Source organism: Pristis pectinata, chromosome 7 (genome assembly GCF_009764475.1).
Source record: "Pristis pectinata isolate sPriPec2 chromosome 7, sPriPec2.1.pri, whole genome shotgun sequence".
Taxonomy (NCBI): Eukaryota; Metazoa; Chordata; class Chondrichthyes; order Rhinopristiformes; family Pristidae; genus Pristis; species Pristis pectinata.
In genome coordinates this window covers 23607855-23627710 of record NC_067411.1, presented here as the reverse complement: position 1 = coordinate 23627710, position 19856 = coordinate 23607855, and the positions used below count along the sequence as shown (strand labels likewise).

General features: G+C 37.1%; 1 protein-coding gene across 2 annotated transcripts in view; it reads right to left on the bottom strand.

The window, feature by feature from the left end:
- The window catches only part of ap3b1a (adaptor related protein complex 3 subunit beta 1a), a 203881-nt gene that overhangs the window by 6499 nt on the left and 177526 nt on the right, over positions 1–19856 (bottom strand). The window contains exons 26-27 of one of the 2 annotated variants that reach the window (XM_052019560.1): positions 10567–10705; positions 2768–3056 (exon numbers count right to left, since the gene is read on the bottom strand). In XM_052019560.1, coding sequence (XP_051875520.1) covers positions 2975–3056; positions 10567–10705 — 221 coding nt within the window. In that variant the 3' untranslated portion in view covers positions 2768–2974. Of the gene's footprint in view, positions 1–2767; positions 3057–10566; positions 10706–19856 lie in introns of those variants that run through there. The other variant, XM_052019559.1, reaches the window with a different exon arrangement.

The following is a 19856-nucleotide window of genomic DNA, read 5'->3' as shown; positions in this document are numbered from 1 at the left end:
TCATTCTACTCCACATGCAATTTTGACTGAAGACTTAAATATAGCTTGTGATGTCACATGTAAGCCTGAGACAGAGTCTTGCAGCCTATATGAAGAATTTGGCTAAAAGATCTTTACAAAAGTGGATTGCAGTACAACCTTGCTATTGGAATGATTTTTATTTTTGAGGGTGCAGAGGGGTACATTTTGGTCCCCATTGTCTCCACTCTCTCTCTATTGTTATTTCTTTTGTTACAAAAATAAAATGAGAAAATGCTCATTAAGAAATCAATTTAAGCTCTACATTGTGACCGCAGTTCCTTCAAACAACACACATGGTGTTAACTAGCAGTTTTTCCAATCAGCTTGAAAAAAGTCAATACTTATAAAAATTGCTTTTGTCTCTGGTCTGTGCTGAATTTACCAATCTTGACTAGAATACCAGTACACTGAAATAAGGGTTAGCATGACTTAAGTAAGGAAGGAGTTTCAGCCAGGATTCTGGCATTTGGTTGTTATTCTGCATTTCCTTACAAGGAAACAGTGGCAGATCAGTTGTGGGTAGAATCAGGATCTGGATCTAAGCTGCAATCACTCATTATTCAGCCCTTATGTTAAGAACAGGGAACTAGGAAACATACCAAAGACTAGTACCACCTGCAGACCCAGTGCCAACCATCAGCAAGGTGAGAGCAAATATTGAAAGGAGGGAGAGAAAAGAAAATTACTTAGATATCGTGGGACAAGATGGTGGGGGAAGAATACTTATCTAGGTGTGTAAATTTCTGCAGTACCCTAGTCCAATGATCAGAAGGTCTCCAACCTGAAGTTTTGATGAAAGGCATTGATCCGAAATGCTAACTGTGTTTCTCTTTCCGCAGATGCTGCCTGAGCTGCTGAATTTTTCAGCATTTTCTGTTTTTCTTCCAGATTTCTAGCATCTGCAGTTCCTTGCTTCAATTACAGTTCAATGCATTGCCAACATTACTGAGAAGGTTATTAAAAAGTCTTGATGATGTTGCAAATGTGTGACCTGAAGCTCAGCTCTGGGTCAAATACAACATCAAGCTTCGGAGGAGAGTAATTCAATTTCATAAAAATATGAGGGAGAAGGATGGAGTGGGTGGCCTGGGGAACAAATAATGTGGCAGTGGCCAAAGACAAAGGCTTTGATGTCTGTACGTTTAACTGGAGGGAATTTCTGCCTATCCCATGGTGAATCTTGGGTAATCAGTCCAATAGGTAGGAATAAAATCAGGCAAGTGTGATCTTACCCAGCTGTACAACAGGAGAGAGGCACTGGGAAGAGGATGGCATGGTCAACCATATCAAAAACTGCAGGCGGGTAAAGATGATCGAGGAGGGAGAGAATACATCTGTGAGGATCATATGGAATTGTCATTTCTGACTTGTCAGTTTCTGTACTGTAGCTGGGCGGAATCCTGTTTGGATATTTAAACAGGGTTCTGCGAAATCAGTGAGCATCTCACACTTATTGTTGTGAGTTGAAGGTGAAGGAAATGGGGCAGAGGGGTTAAGAAGATGGGCCTGTAGTAGAAGGAAAAAGTCAGGGGTTATCTTGGTAAATCAAGCTATGATGATTCTAGATTAATGAGCAGACTTGAAGCACTTCTCTAACTCAATAGTGAATGTATGTTACAAAGGTGGTATAGATAGATCTAGCAGCAAATGGCCAAACAGGTTGTCTGCCTTTTCCATTCACATCTGTACTCCTTGGATGCATGCAGACATTGGAACACAACCTAGAAGTGGCTTGGTTTAATCTTTGTATACACTGCCTCTGAACATGTGCATTTCCTAAAAGGATTATTGAGTAGCTCATTTCTGTTGACCAATAAACTACAAATATATAATACAATGCAATCTTAAATTCTTAATTCCACTGCTTCAAATCATCCAAGCCTTGACAAGCTAATTGAGGTTGAGTCCCCCACCCTGCTCCACCATTCACTAAAATCATGCCCAATCTTTTACTCTAACTCCACTTCCCTGTGCTAATCTCATACTCCTTGGTTCCCTTCATAATCCCAAAATTTACTGAATCATGCCCTGCAACCCTCTTGGGTAGAGAATTCTGAAGATTCACAACGTCTCGGGTGAAGACATTTCATCTTATCTTTGTCCTGAACGGCTGAACCCTGGTTCTCAACATCCCTGCAAGGGAGGAATAATCAATTGTTTGGAAAAATCAATGGTTTATTCAATATTTTTGATAGTTATTCAGCAGAATTTTTGAAGTCCAATTCTTAGAAGAGATTTAATGCCAATGGTTGATGTATACTTTGAATCAGATGCTCCATTGTTAACCAAAGAATCTAGGCCTGCACTTAAATACAATATTGAAGGAGTGCTGCAATATCAAAAGTTTACTTTAAAAGAAACATTCAAGTACATGTTAAAGATATTGTGGCACTATCTGAACAGTAGAGGAGGGATGTGTGTGTGTCCTGTCCAACATTTCTCCCTAAAGCAAAGCCAACAATCATTCAGTCCTCATGGGTCCTTGTACATAAATTGGTAATGATTAATGCCTACCTAACAAAAGTGACTGCCCTTCAGAAATAATCCAAAAGTAAAGCTCTCTGAAGAACATTTATTACACACGTGAAAGTTCTTTTTTATTTTGAAGGCATTTTCATGTACAATATTAATGATGTAGAAAAGATTAAGCAGCGTGAAGTCTACACAAGATTTTTTGTTAATGTCTTCTGAATATATATTGAACAGAATAGTTAAAAAAAATTCTTTGGGCCAGCTTCATTCCTAGAGTAGGAATAGATGCAGTTGTAAAGCCAAAAAAAAACTTTATTTTGGATCTAATCTTGCACAATTGAATTCCAAGACACTGGAAACCAGCTAATTACATGGAATTAAAAGCCAAACTGTCTCTTCAGCATTGCAATTGACTGAAAAGCCATTTTAGCCACAATAAACTTCTGTCAATCCTGCTAATTCTTTCTGCATGCAAAGCAAGTCACCAGGGAGACAAGTGAAAGGACAGCACAGTGCCAACAGCCGCCTGTCTTCCACATCCAGAGAATCTCCTTTTGTTGTTACTGCAAAACAAAAAGTTGTCGCACATGGGTCTTTTGAAAACACTAACAAATGTAGAGCAGTCCCTGACCTGCAGTGACCCCACTCTGCAGGCCGATCTCATTTTCCCCTTTCTGAATGACACGTGTCTGAATCAGAGCCATCTGCCTCAATTTGCACAACATCTTTAGCCACAATAGGTCCCAGTTAGCCCTAACAACAGCTCACAATACTCCAACATAAAACACTACTGGGCTGACAGCACGTCGTCGGCTATTCAACAGCAAACCAACTGGTCAGTGTCTCACATCTGACAATTAATGCAGGCCCTGCATACTGCCTGTGGGAGTCCACTGGGAGCTGCTTAATTATCATCACCACAAGAGAGGGAGTTTATCAGCAGATAATCAAAAACTTTCACTTCAGATATAATTAGAATATTAGCCACTTAAGCAGGAAACAGATTCTTTTTAAATGAGCTGCAATTTTCTTTCAGCCATTCTACCATAGCAACAAGATTACCTTATCAAAGTAGAAAACTAAAGCTAATTCTGAAAAATAAATTTTTTTACTTTTGTTTAACACATTTGGTAAAATCAGAAGAGCTGAGGCTGCGTTCAGTTCAGGATAGCTAATACTAAAGAGGATATTTCCATAGTTAAGTAACTATTCTTCTAATCCTTTGATCTGATTTTAAAAGCTAGAGCTAAATCATTCATAATAACCAGCTTAAAGGCTATCAATAAATCAGATCTAAATCCTCTCCTAAATAACGCCTTTCATTACCCTGGTTAACGGCCACTGTGAAATTATTTTATTCACTGATGAAGCAGCTAAAATCTTACAAAGAAATCACTTATGACTTGGAAGATAACTTTCAATAATGCTCATCTTTATTCAATTAACAAATTATTTTCATTACAGTCAAATGCCATATTTTATCTCATGAACTATGCAATGTGACACATGCATGAGAAATAAACAGATCAGCAGCTTAATGTATACATGAAAGGGCTCTGACTTGAAGCATTAAATCTGTTTCACCCTCAACAAATGCTACCTGACCTGCTAAGAATTTCTTTAAATTTCTGTTTTTAATCTCAGATTAAGCAACCATAAGATTTTGCTTTTTTATTGGTTTAACATCTTGTATTTATGGCATCTGGCTTGCTGGTAACTATAATGTGGACATTTTATGATTGTTTAAACTTAACAACTTGTTTTATGCCCACCGATTTTAAAGAAGTCATTACAAATTGGTATGAAATTATGGGAAAAGTAATTCCAGAAATTATGAAAAAATTAGGAGAATAAATAGCAGGACTACAACAGGAAAGGGGAAGAGGGAATGGGATTGATGTAATTGATTTGCTGGGAGCTGACGTGGACTCAAATCAACTGAAAGGCCTTCTTCTGTGCTAAAGAAAGTAACTAATAAATTGTAAATTAAATTGCACATGGTCTCAGAATGCTAAGTGCACATATTCAGTATTGAAATACCCTTCAAATGTCTTTTCATTTTTATCTGGTCTGAATACTCCTTGTTTTGGTTAATCTATCTAATCACTGCAGGAAAGATATCATGAAGCTAGGGAGCATGCAGAAAATTTTCACAGGGATGTTGCCTGCATTAGAGGATTTGAGTTATCAGGAGATTGGATAGACTAGGAATGTTTTCCCTGGAGCAAAAGGAGGCTGTAAGGTGACATGATAGAGGGATACAAAATTATGAGAAGCATAGATAGGGTAGATAGCCAGGATCTGTTTCCCATATAAGGGATGTTTAAAACTAGAAGGCGCAAGTTTAAGTTGAGGGGGAGTGGAGGTTTAAATGGGATCCAAGGGATACATTTTTCAGACAAAGAGTACTTGGTATCTGAAATGAGTTGTTAGAGAAGGTCCTGGAGGCAGGAACAGTGACATTACCAGGCATCTGGACAGGTACTTGAATCAGCAGGACAAAGAGGAATATGGAATTAATGCAGGCAAGTGGGATTAGTACAGATAGGCAAGATGGTCAGCATAGATGCATTGGGGTGATGGGCCTGTTTCTATGCTGTACAACTGAATGACTTAAAGGAACTTTTCTCTATTCCCTCTCCCTCTGACACTTCTTTTGTATCAGTAATTAACAATGCTAGTACTTTAAAATCAAACAGAAGCTGTGTGCATCATACTGATGAAAAATGAACATTATAGGTGCCTTGCAAATTGGTCTATTTAGTCAGCAATAGATAGTTAAGCTAGGTTTGTACAAACTTCCCAAGTTCAATTCCTAATCGGAACTGTACTACCAGCTCAGCCAGGGTAGTGGTTAGGAAGAAATTCTGTCAGTGTTTCTGCTCCTGTTCTGTGAACAGATATTCCTAATTGGTCTGGCTTCAATGCCAGATGAACGTCAGATTCGGCGCCACTATGATGGTGGCTGATATCAAGCTTCAGACGAAAAGTCAATTGGAAAATGTTCCACTTTCACTGCCTTTGGAATAGGATGAATACATCAAGCCAACTTCAGGAGAGTCAGGACAAACTTCTATTCTCTTTCATCTTACACTTCATTTACATGACATGAAAAGCCTCACACTTGGATGTCCATTCTATCAATCCACTCAGTGACCTAAGATACCAAGTACAGAAATGAGATGCCTCATGCAACAGATGCATAGCGGGCAGACTGAAGTAGCACATTCAATGGTTTGGGATGCATACCCACAGTTGTACTTGACTCAACAAGCAACTGGCCACAATGTATGTAGCTCATATTGAGGGCTGTCTATGGTCCTTGAAGGTGGTGAAAGCCAGGGACCTTAACTGTGTGCTCACCAATGAGTGGGTTTGCATGGACATTGGTTTCTAGTTCCCAGAAAGCCTGGCACGTTTTAAAATGTTTTTGTTCTGATTTTGTCTAGTCTTTGTAAATGGGGAAGGTTGCTCAGGAAATTTTCCATCCAGAAGAGGACAATGAAATTGCTGCAAATGGCAGATGGGCAATGTGGGCCAGTACCAGCAGCCACTTACAGCTACAGTGGACTTATGGGTTCCCGCACCATCCAGGTGACAGCATTTTGCCGCACACTTGTAACCTCCATGCAGCAGCCGCAGGATCACGAAGTATAGCATTGAATGGCCAACATGTTACAGAGTGGAGTACTCTGACTGTGCTTTCCCGTGATGTTCTGGCAACTGTCTGGACCAAATTCACACCTGACTTTTCCTTTTGTTCTTTTGTTCAATGACCTGAAGTATTAGCTCTGTTTGCCCCTCCATGGAAGTTGCCCAATCTGCTGTGAGTTTCCAGAATTTTCTGTTTTTGGTCCACTTCATTAGTGGTTTGATTTATAACAGAAAACAACTGCCCAGTTGCTGGAGTTAAAATGTGCATTTATTATAACAACATTTGCCAGTCTATATTTTACTAAATGAGATTCTCTGTACTGTTTCCACTACATCAAATGGATAACATCAAGTAAATTGTTATTTTTCTGCAAAATGGAAGAACACTGATCAAATACCACCAATTCTGTCGATTTCTTTTAAACTATTAAACTTTGGTACAAAATACCAATTTCAGTGCAGCAGTCCTTTGCATTTTTAACCATTTTAAAATCATTTTTCTACTGTCAGTCCATCTTTCTACAGTTGTTACAGCCCTAACGTAGCATAAATTTCCTATAATGGTGTCATGTTTGTACCACAAGAACGTCACTTAACTATTTCAACTCTGAATATATGAAAAAAATTAAACCATTTATTCATCTTTCTCCTCTGCTCCCAATACGTATATCTCATTATTGTCCCCACATGCTTTCAGCTTTTAAATCCCAATTGCTCTTCTATTTAGTTTTAGGGTATTCTATACAACCTGCCATCCAAAACACCAACCGAGAACTCACAAAACACACTCTATGAAAGACCTTATAGCATGCAGTCCTAACCTTCTACTTCTTCCCTGTGTGAAAAGCATTTTGACAAAAAATCTTTTTAAAAATAAATTCTCATTCTATACCTAGAAAAGTTAAAGGATGTCACATATACTGGTCTGCTGCACAAGATATAAAGGATCCATCAACTGAACCACATGCAGTCACAAACACTGCATTTATAAAAACTGACAAAACACTTCATCCTATCACAAGGTGGACAGTTCATTTTGAAGCAGTTGATCTCATATTCAACCTTGGCAAATCTGTGCCAAGTGTTAAAAAAGGAAAAAAAGTGTTCCCTCTTTTTTTTGTGCTATGATCATGTTCAACAATTTTACTGCCAATTGGATTCGTTTCTGTGCAAGCATTTAGAATTTAAATTAGCAATTGATAATTCACCAAACCACATAGATTTGGAAGAGTTACAATAAATAGTGTTGAGAATTTTGCTCAGGCCTCTGTGTGTGCAGTTTCTCTTTAGCTCTCAATCTGTTTTTAGTTGAATAGCTCAGTTTTATATTTGTTGGTTACCAACAGCTGTGACAATGGCCCTTGGAGGGTAACAATTTTTTTGACATGAATCCTTCAATTACTGATTGCTGAAGCAGACACAATCCTATTAGCAAGAAAGGCGATCACAGGACGCATTGCCCTGCCCTGGGTTGTACAAAAATAATTAGCCCAAAGTTGACAAATGTTGAACAAAACCACAGAAAGGCTACAGACAATGCAAGAACAGCTTTATGAAAAAGAGGGATTGAAATTTGCAGAAATTTGAGGACCAGGCTGTCTATCACACTTGAAAACAAGCTTGTACCAATTATTGCTGTAAAACTAGATATTTAAAATAGTACAAATATTAATTAAAGGATTGAATTCAGTGGTACAAGAACCAAAATGCCTCACTTTATCAAATATTGTTATTTAAACAAATTTATCAAACTGCATTGAGTTGAACTGAAATTTTCAAAACTGATTTTTTAAAACATGTAAGCTTAAGGTAGGGAGAGGGAGAAATGGTTTCATATAAGTGCCTCATTTTAGAGGGAAATGAAAATTTGACAGAAATAAAAAAAATGATATAGTATCAAAAGTAATGTAAAAAACAAATCACATAATACTTGAAAAACTATATGCTTCTGATTCCAATGTAATCAAATTCGGCAATGGATTCTAAAGCTAACTAATCGCATACAGGCACTTCAAATAGAAGCAGTGTTGCCCCCTAATGGTTCAGATATGTGCATCACCCTCAAATGTTTTAGTAATGTAATGGAATGGAATTTCTCTGTTGTTGCAAGCTTACCTATTAGCAAGCAGGCAGTCAGTCATGGTATTATCAATCAAAATTTAAAAGAGCACAACATCACTACACATTGGCCAATTAATCTAAACTCACCCATAACTTCAACCACTTTACCCTTTTATTATATTTCCACATTTTATATAGAAGCAATTACTCTGATTTCTGAATTAGAAGACACTCCTTTGATGCTATTGAATAAAAATCAGCCAGTTAAACTATTAGTGATTTTAAAGCCTGCTGTCTGTATTGCTTTGACACTAACAAGGAGTAAAATTGATAAACAGTAGATTTGGACTATTTTTCTTTCACAGAATGGTGAAGAAATTAAAATTCTTTCAGATTTGATAGCTGACTTTAAATGGCTGATGATGAACTAATCTTGTCTCCCTTTATATCTTGGTTCTATCTTTTAGGTGACAGGAAGTTTTTACAATATTAAGGATAGATTGTTCAGACTCAAGAAATCTAGCTGGAATTCTAAAACAAGCTCTGACTAGAATTCCTTAATTGTTGCAGTGTTGAACTCATTAGCTACGCTGCAATAAGCTTACACTTTATCAAGCGTAATAAAATTAGATGGGAGTTTAAGGAGAAGCACTCATCAAACTTAACCTGCACGATTTGTTTTGTCGTAGTTTAACCTTTCCATTCTTCAGATTTGCAGCAGTTTCCATGTGAACCGACAAGCTTTCTTAGATTATGTCCTAACAGTTGCTGGGGAATTCCACTCCAACCAGAAAGGATTTAAAGTGGCCATGCAAAAACCTAAGTTCAGCACTGTGGCAAATCTTAAATAAATTACTTTTATGACAATTTAGCAGGAATTAGAGGAATTAAATCAAGCTCATTTTTTTCCCCCAGAAGTTTTGAATCTGCATTGTTATTTTTTCTCACATGCATAGAACTGGTCAGCTGGGATTACCCTTTTACAATTATACTGGCTTTGAAAGAGAGGATTGTAGAATTAATTCAAGGCTAAAAGTGTTACTTCTACTGGGTGAAGCACTTCTTTAGATAGATTTTATTTGGTACCCAGGAGGAAGCAATCATTTATCAATTATCAATTCATTTCGTATCAGTTTTAAAGATAAATGTAAAAGAGTTTCCAAACGAACCATTTCCAAAAATGCTGAAAAGTCAAAGGAAACAATCGCTTCTAGAGATATTTCTAGTTAAATGGTAAATGCGTGCAAATTAAACATTTTATCACTGCTGAAATAAGCAGAAAATAGTTATATTATGTATTTGAATGCAGAAATAAATTCAGAGTAATTAATAATAAATATCTAAGAGTTGTAAGGTATTATTATAGGGGCTAGATAACATTATAAATTATAAACCCAAAGGTCAAGTTATTTGTGACATTCCTTGGTTCTTCCAATAATGCAATTTTATTAAGCCTTTCTTGAAATATTTGTGGCCATCATAAAAAATACATTAACATGTAATAGCACTTATTAGGACATATGCAAGGACATTTTGCCAATGAGCATAAGCAGAAATAGAAGCGGAATCAGTAAATGAGACAACCACAGGTGATCAGTTTTAAAACCAATAACTCCAGAAAACAGCAGCAAGTTAGATGAAGTAACTACTCCCGTTAGAAGTGAACAGATATTTATCTAAAGCCAGTACCAGAGTATTCAGTGAGTGGGAATGTAGGACTGGAAAAGGTTACACAATTGATGTACATCATAGACAAGGGAATATTTAACAATTTCCACACCTTAACAGCAGGCACCTAGTGGTTGTGCAAGGACACTGCTGTCTTCAAGTTTCACACCACCCTGACTTTCACCTTGCTTTATTTTCACCAGGTGAAAATCCAGGAACTCCCTGCCCAAAGGCATTATGGGAGTGCCAACCATATGGGTTGTAGCCTTCTCAAGACAGCTAGGGATGGAGAATAAATACTGGACTTCAGTAGCATCACCAGCATCCCAGCAATAAAATAAAGTTTCCTAAAAGTCTAGTGAAACATGGACTTGCATGATGGTAAATGCATCAAAATTGTGATCGCCAATTTAGATTATTGGACAGCAGAGATAAAGAGTTGCTTTAAAAAGAGGTTAAACTGAATGACAAAACTTAAAACAAGCCATAGAGTTCAAATCTTTAACCAAATACTAGGGCTCAAATATCACTCACCTCAATTTCATAAATGAGATAGCTTTCAAATTACTTTCTTAGTGGTTACTTGTAAATACAAGATCAGTTTTCAAAGACAAAATAAAACCACACTTTGCATGCATAATTTTTTTTGTTTTCAGAAACAGTCAAAAAAGAATTCTAAGAATGAGTTACCTGTGTATGTTATCTTGGCTAGAAGGCACCACTCCAATATTAGCCATGCTTACCACCTTATTCACAATTGCCTGGCAGGAGTTGTTCTGTGGTGCACCTGTTATAGTTGTAGAATTTTCATTCATTCCTGTCAGTTTTCCTGCAAATGTACAATTTCTCTGGTTACAAAAGCAGACAGTACATAATGCTAGTGTACTAACACCAAACATTTTCCCACACAAATTTAGAAATCAGTGCATCAACAATGCTGAAATTCTAAACGTAAAGAGAATATAAATTAGGGTCCACTACTCCTGGTATTCAGTATTAGAAATGTTTGGAAAAATACCTGAGGTGTAGTCAACAGAAAACAGCTGCAAATTCTAAAAAGCTGATGCATATTTAATTATTTACTTCAAACAAAATCCAGATCATACATGTACGTTTCCTGATACACACTTCATTGTGAAGCTGAACATACAGGTCACCAGTTTTTGAAAAACTGACCAGCCACTAAACCAAGAGGAAGTGGTAACTACTATTTGGCATAGTAATGTCTAAACAAAACATTTTTCTAACAATATATATTTTAACAGCTGAACCATGGTATTGCAAGAGATTTTACAGAAGAGACACAGATGAAAAACAAATATTGTATTTGCAATTTTTTCATCTGAATGACACTTTTACGAGGTCCCAGTGCAGATATATGCATTAAATCAACACTGCAAGAATCAAGTGCAACAAAATGTCTGACATCAGTATAAAAATTTTTACTTTCCTGCCTTCAAGCATTACATATCAAAGAGACAAAATGAGCATTATCAAAGATAGCCAAGTTTTCAGTATCAGTTACTCAGCTGCTCCCACCTTAGTTTTTTTCTAGACCAATCATTTGTCTTATTATTCTCTGGTTTCTGCTCCTGATTTTCTGGTTTAGAAATCAGGAGGTCTAGACAGTAATTGTATTCAAACCTGTCATCTTGAACAGTATGAAGTTAAGGAATTAAAATAACAAAGTTGGAACAAAAATAAGTTCACCTAAATGTCCTGTAATTTTTTAATTAAATCTTTCCATCAAAAGAGATTTAAACTTCCAGACTTTCATGTACACAGTCTTGTATAATAAAGAGGGATTCTGAAGCATGTGAACTAATCAAGTTCAATGGATCCTAAGTACAGAATGCACTACGTCAGGGAGTGAAATAGGAATTTTATTTCTATGTGAGAGTTATGATGCATCTCATGAGTGGAAATAAAAATCCGCAATTCACTGCTCTCCATATATTCCATTTTAAACACTGACAAACCTTTTTAATATATATTAATATACATTAAGTAGCTTTAATGAGGACTATTACAAGCATGGATATAAGCTTCAATTACTCCTATTAAGACATGATGTGCTTTTATTCCTTACACCCTATGTATCCAACTGCCATCTTGAAAAGCTCCCAAGCATGAACTCTCCACTAAATTAATAAGATGTCTGGTCCAAGTGCAACATGTTCTACTAGAAGATTAGGAGGGATTTGAATTGAGTCTACAAGAATTTCTTTCCAAATGTGGACAATGCTAGCTAAGACATAACTGTGATTAAGGGTGCTTACTGCAGAAAAGCAGTACTATCAACTCACAAAACTACATTAGGATTATTTCCCCATTTGTATGACCATTAATTTTATAAATTTATTGAATTTATTTAATAGAAGAGTACTGAAACAAAAACTTGGATATAAAATTCCATATGTCCCTTGCATAAGTGCCTACAGTACAGAGCAATGCAATGTAACTGTGCCATTTGACAGAAAGGGGAAATCAAAAAATTGATGACGTTTCTAAAGGACTAAAAATTTAATAAACCAAAAAGGAAGTTTTATTTAAACGCAATTTGTGGCTAAAGTATACATACCTGATGAGCATTTTCAAACAATTAGAATGCCCATAGTGAAGTGAATGCTAACTCTCAATACTTTCTTTTGAATGGTGCTCCAACTCTTTGCTGGATTGCACATTGGAGCATGCTCCAAGCCCACATGTAACAGATTTGGTTGTATATTGGTTTAATTGGCATAACTGCAAAAATATACAGGCACAATAGCATGTTGTTGAAATTACTAGCTCAGCAATCCAGAGACTTGAACCAACAATCTTGACACAAGTTCAAATCTCAACATGGCAGCTAATTAATTAAATAATCTGATAAGAAAAATTAGTCCCAATAATGGGGAACATAATGTCATTACAAAAATTGTCTTTTTCCACAAGTGTCCCTTCACCAGTCTGGTACAAATTTGCCTTCAGACCTTCCACTGTGACCGGCTTAGAAATTCCTTTACTACATTTAAATACTGTTTGAAAACTGCATTATGCATCACCTTATGCTGCTTTTGGAAGTTCCATTAAAAATGTCTGTTGTGAAGTTCCCAGGGCAGTATTATTAGGTTTCCTTGCATAATTCTGTGTTGTCAGTTGCAGTGTGTGCTGTTGTTTTGATCTATTGCCAGTTCTCACAACTGCTGGTATTTAGCCTGGCAGCTGCAAACTCAGTAGCCTGTTCAAGTTACATACCAAAAAAATAAGCAGCACTCTTCCAACTTGTGGGGATTGTCGCTACTTAATAAATAGATACTTCAGTGAGGGAAGAAGTTGGGGATAGCACACTCAGGGGATCAGAGGAAAATTGTATAACTGGTGAAGAAATGTACCTGCAGGAGGCATGTTCTTTGTGAAAGAGGGCCCTTTGGGGACTCTCCTGGGCCACAGTAATGTGCTCCTGGCAGGAGATTGTCAGGGGAGATTTTTGTAGGGAATAATACAAAACTGGTGCTGTCTGGACTTTTTTTTTGAAGACTGCAATGCAGACAATGCCTGCTTCTGTGGGATGAAGGAAAAGGATCAGAAGTCTTCTGTGTATGGAATTTCAGTAACTTCCCAATGCAGCAGAGAGCAGCAAACTGAAGTGTGCTAGAGATTGGCAGCAGCAGCCTGGAATGATCCCATGGCTAGGAAGCTGAAAGTGATCACAACCATGACTAGCAACATTGTCCAGGCACATGGTTGACTGTCTATTTGATTCGCAGGAGATCAGAGCCTTAGAGAGAATAAAGAATGCAGATTGAGTACTGGACCTTTAAATTGCAGTTTCAAGGAATGGGAGTTACTAATTACTCTTAGCACAACTATGTCATTTTTTAGACCAACCAGTTTGGTGAACAAGTTCTTTATGAAATGTTCACTTATTACAAGGGTCAAAATTTCCACTCAGTGCCAAAACACCTAGGAATGTGCACAAAATTGCTCTGCTCAAGATTAAATGTATTTTCAACTGCACAGCACTATTTTTTCATGGAGTCTTGCGGAGTAATTTCTAGGCTGTTGACTCTTAACTGTCCTCTAAAATGGCTGAGCAAGGTACTCATTTTAAGGGCAATTAGGGATGGGCAATGAACTTGCGGCCATTAAAGATTAAACAGACAAATCCTAAAGCCATGGATTACAAAGAAATTATAAACTTCAGTTCAGCTAGCAGTATTCTGCTTTGAACTGCACTAACATTGTGATCTGCCAAAACTTTAACAACAGGCTTACGTTCAACATATGCAAGATGACAGTGCTCTATTAACCTGTCTCCACTATATAATACTGCCCTCTGACAATATAAGTTCACGGTGGGACTCTGGAAAATGTGGACTACTTCTCATATCTTGGGAATAACCTCTCGTGCAGGCAGACATTGATGATGAAATTCACCATTGTCTTCATCAGCACAGCTTTTGACCAATTGAGGAAAAGGGTGTTTGCAGATCAAGACTTCAAACAACGTAAAACTCATGATTTACTGGGCAGCAGTGACTTCTTATGTGCTTCTGGCACCTGAACAACCTACAATAGGTATCTCAAGATCCTGAAATGATGCCTTTTTGCAAAATTGTCCATATTCAACAGAAGCACAATTGAACCAACTTCAGTGTCCTTTCCCAAAACAACATAAAACAGCATTGAAGCCCTAGTTACTCTGTCAGCTCCCTTGTACAGTCCACGTCATTCTCACTTCAGACTCCTGAAAAAAGATATTATATTCTGAGCTCTGTCATGGGAAGAGATTGCCAGGTAAACAGAGGAAAAAGATAGAAGGATGTGCTCAAATCATCCTTGCAAATGCACAACATCTCCTGCCCTTGACCTCTCAAAGCGAAGAAACAGCATTCACAATAGTACTGAGAACCTCAAGTTCCTGAATCAGTAACATACAGAAGCACTGTGAAAATGGAAGGAGGAATGCACCACCTCACAAACTATCCACCCAACTGCCCCATCAGGCAACTCCTCCCCATCTATGAAGGAGTCTGAGATTCACACATTGTCCTCATCAGTAGTCACAGAATTTACAAAGCTGGAGTGGGAGCAAGTCACCGTCACTCTCGAAGGATTGCTCAAGGCGATGATGATGGCCCAAGAGGTTATCCACTCAATAAAAATCCAATATAAAATGGTGGGAAGGTTCCTTGCTGTGAATACTTCCAAGACCTCAGCACTTAAACAAAATGTACTTCTCACTTGTAGAATATCATTGTTGAGACTGGCTATCTTGTAACGTAGATAATCCTTGTCATTCAATCCATGTTAATTCAACACAGATCTTGCAAGAGCTTTAAATTCTGCAACAATGATTTAGACTACCAATTTATATGAGATTAAGGACATTCTGTCTACCCAAAAAGTTAACAGCAGACAAGAGGAGGGGAAAATACAGGACCTGGACACTTCTCCACTGCAAATTACAATCCTATAATTTAAAGTCTCAAGTTTAATTTATATTGCAATATTACATAAACATAGTAGGTCAGAAATATATTCTTTATAGAGTTCAAGAATGTTGCCTTAATAGATCGTAAATCTCATGCATTGGTTGAAAAAAGGTTAAGCAGACATTTAACATTCACTGGTTGCAGGCAAGCTTGGTATAAGGTAGTTACAAATTTCTGCACTCACTCATGATTTAAAACACCAGCATCAAGCTCTATTCAGCAGCAAATGCTAAATAAATTAATGTAACCATGTTTATGTTAAAAGCCTGCTCCCTCAGCATGTAATTAAAGGAAATGTTGCACAAAGCCTGTACTTTTGTCAACCTCCTGTAAATGGAAAGATGGATAGCACTCAGACAAGTGAATGCAATGCTTCATATTTAACCTTAACGCTCTTGTCATTAATGGTTTGCCTAACTTGTTCTTTAAAAGACAAGGTACTGCTCCATTGAAGTAAAATTAAAAATCAACTATACCATGCTTTTCAGAACAGAAGATTCATTATCTTCAGCTAATGTATTGGCATAAAACACAGTAACATCCTATCAAGTGAGGCGCACATTCAATCTGCCTTTTACTCGTGCTGTTTTATTGTTATAGGCAATTTGTACCACTCAGCATGACAGTGTAAACTGAATCAAGATTAATTTACATGGAGAAGAACACTTAGAGGAGCAGCATGGTAAGCAAATGTATTGTCTTGATTGCTGAGGTGGAAAAGAACCTGGAAAGAAAGAGTGCACTATAATTAAGGAGCATCAAATGTGACTGCTTTAAGGTAGCTTGATGATATAAAAGCAAAGTTTATACTTGCTTATTTCTGCCACTGCTTCTTTGCTTGCACAAATGTCAGCCTCAATGGTGGAACTGTCCATATAGATTAACATACGTTAAATACATTAGAGGAATTTGAAAAACCCAATGGTGGAAAATAAATCCCAGATCTTGATTTACAGATTCCCAAGGCCCTCTGATGTTATTGTGGAAGGTGCTGAAGAAAGCTTTAAATGTGCTTTGGTGTTTAAAAAGACAGTAGTTGACTTTGGTACAAAAAAAAAATTAACTCAAAATGTTCAAATAAAAATATAGTTTCAGTCCTTATATGTTGCTGGGAAAATAAATTTTAAGACCAGAAATGATTGGCTGGCACAACAAGTACACCAAGATTAAGCCTATTTATGAACTTGCTCACCATCGATAAAAAACAGTTTTGTAATGGAATTAAAACTTTATATATGGATACAGAGTACTGAGAAGTACAGAACTATTAAAAAATAAAGCAATTTACTGTAGACATAACTGAATGGTTATATTTATTCTTTCTAACTTCCAGGTTACATTGGCCGTACCAAAAGGAAATTGTCCTCATAGCAGTTAAATAAAGTAAATTTCAATGCTTAAACTGACAACCTATTAACACTAATCCTGATATGAACGAGTTTTGCTTCACATGATAGTCTTCGGTTTTAAATCCCTACTAGAGAAACAGTGCTTCTCAGAAATGCTCCAGCCCAGCACTCCTTTAATACTTGAGAGGCAGCTTTGAAATTCTGTTATGTCAAAGGATTCAGACAAGATTTGTTTTTAATTAAGTACACCAGGTGATGAAGAAATCTGAAGTAAGAACAGAAAATTCTGGAAATACTTAGTGTCAGGATGCACCTATGAAAAACATTAACATTCAAGGTTAACGACCACAAGTCACAACTGACAGTGAGGATCTAGTTTTTAAGTACACAGGCAGGGAAAGGAAGACAGGCGAGAACAGCAACACGGGAAAGTCTGTGATAGGTAGGTGTTTGTGCAGGGCAAGAGAAGCTGGTAATGGGACAAGCAAGCAAAACATAGATAGAGGAGCTGTAAAAGGACAAAAGCATACTTGTCATCAGCTGTTCCTGTTCCCAAAATGGGCACGGGTGGTTATAATCAGAATTTAAGCTTTAGTCTGGAAGGGTGTAAAATGCCAAAGTGAAAGAAGAGATACTTTTCCTTGAGCTTTTGTTGAACTTCATTGGAAAAATGAATGAGGCAGAGGTCAGAATAAATTGGGTCAGATAATTAAAGTGACAGAACACTAGAAGTTTGTGACCAAACAGATGCTCAACAAAGTGATTCCAGATGCAGTTATCTCCCCCAGTATAGAGATCATATCGTGGCCAGTAAATATGGTACACTAAATTGCAATTTCAAATAGAATTTTGCTTTACCACAGAGAATTGCTTGGAATGGTGGGAAGATTGGAGATGAAAGAAGTAAAAGAGCAGCAAGGTGTGCTTGCACAGGATGGTGTCATGGAAAGAGGAGCAGATGGCATGAAGGAAGAGTGAACCAACCAGTGCCTCACGGGGAGACCAATTTCTAAGGAATTCTAAGGTGGGGACGGGAAGATGCCTGCTGGTGACACAGAACTGATACTGTGGAAAGGATGATGTGTTGAATGCAGAGATTATGGGATGAAAGATAAACATAAGGAGAGCTCTACAATGGTGCCGGGAGAGAGGGTAAGGAGCAAGGGCAGGAATGGCCCCCATCTATTGCAGCGGAAGTGAATCTTTAGTTGAGCAAAGTACAAGCATGGAAGATAACAGAATCAAATGTACTGAAGTGGGGACAGTGAAACTGGGAGAATGAAATGAAATGCTGAAAAGGAGTGCGGAGAACTAGAAATTGAATAAAAATTAAAGATTACATATTGCAAAATTATTCCTTCCATTAGAATTGAATGAGGGAAAAGTGCTCAGATTTTTAAATTTCCCATAAAATGCATGCAATATGAAATAGTCTAATTGTCACATTCTAGATTTAAATGTCCGCTTTATTCAAATACCCAGGTAATTTCAACTGCTGAAGATTACAATTTTTTCCATGTTACAACTTTCCTCACTTACCTGAAATAAATGAAGATCCACTGAAGCCACAAGTGTAATGCAGTTAAATCTTGATAAACATAACTAATTTGCCAATAAATGTTATGGCTGGTTCAGGATGTCGAGTTGTGTAATGGAAGAGAATGAGAATAGTAAATTGGAATATCCTGTTTCGACCTACTATTTATTGGAGTACAAGGTAACCCTTTGTACTGTGGTATTATTTGGCACATATCTTTATCTGCTGAATGTTGGCAGTCTTCTATAATTAGATGCCATACAAATTGGATCAGGGCTGATACAATGAATGAAACAATTGCTAAAATAATCCCCATAAGCAGAAGGAGATCAATTTATCAGTCGTGTGGTTTGATTTTTGAAATCCCAACATAGTCTTCACAGAAAGATTGACTTCCACTCAGTGGAACTCACTGCATTAGAAATATTGCATAAAAACATAACTTTTGAAAAACCTTATTCAGAGTAACCTTTCTGGTCGATTAAACATAGCACATAGCTGCCACATTTACTCACAGAAGGAATCAACAACCATAGAAGGAAAATAGTGAAAGACAAAGGAATTTTGGCAACAACTCCATTGAGGTTCACTTTAATTCCCTGTGAGCAGTTCTTCTGTGAACTGATGGTTCTGTTTGACTAATCAGAAAAGTGGCTCACTTACAACAAAAGCAAACAAAATGTAACCAAAAATCTCAGCGCACAAAAAAAGTACACAAATGGAGAAAACAAATCTTCAGCAGGTAAGATTTTCCTACATTTGTAAAGCATTAAAAAAAGAGCAATGGATGGTAGTTCAGAGTAGACTTTGCAGCCAGGCATGCACTCACCTGTCATTGCAGAAGTACTGGAAAGCAGAAAGACAAGCTTTTGCCAGCAAAAGAATAAGAAAGGCAATATTAGTAAGACTCTTTTAGATACTATATATCATTTTTCTAATTGGTACCATTAATTTCATATTACTAGTGCTGCTTAACAAATGAATGGAGGTGAAAGCACAACCTAAATGGTGGAAAATGTTCATCATCTGCAAATTAATATGTGGAAAGAAAGCACATTTTTAAACACATTTCTGGATCTCTCTCTCTTCCCCCAGCTTTCCTGGTATTTGTAAGAGAAAATAAAATCTATCTCCAAAATGTAGATGCAATTTACTTAACCGCAGCAGAATTGTAGTAGGGTTTCTGTATGAAAAATAAATCAAAACAATACATTTACAGCTTTTCTACACACTCTTAACAAGTTACAGAATGGTCTGAAAAATACATAGACTTAATAACTGAATACAAAACAGCCAAATAAATCCAGTTTTCCTTTCCATTTAATCTTCCAGTATACATTCATTCAATCTTATACTCAGGAGAGTCCAGCATGCAGATATTTTTGTGAATGCAGTTAATGCTGCTTCTTTGTTGAAACTGGCCAAGTTAGTCTTTAGGGAAAACATACCAAGCTTCCATGATCAGATGGATGGATTGAGTCTCTCTCTTTTAGGAAAACAACCTTCTCAAATATATTAGTCAGGCCAACTCACCCATGTGAGTTTAGTTATTCAAAATTTATATGAACCCTTCCTCTCGCCCCCATCAACTGGATCAAAAGGAACTGGAATAAG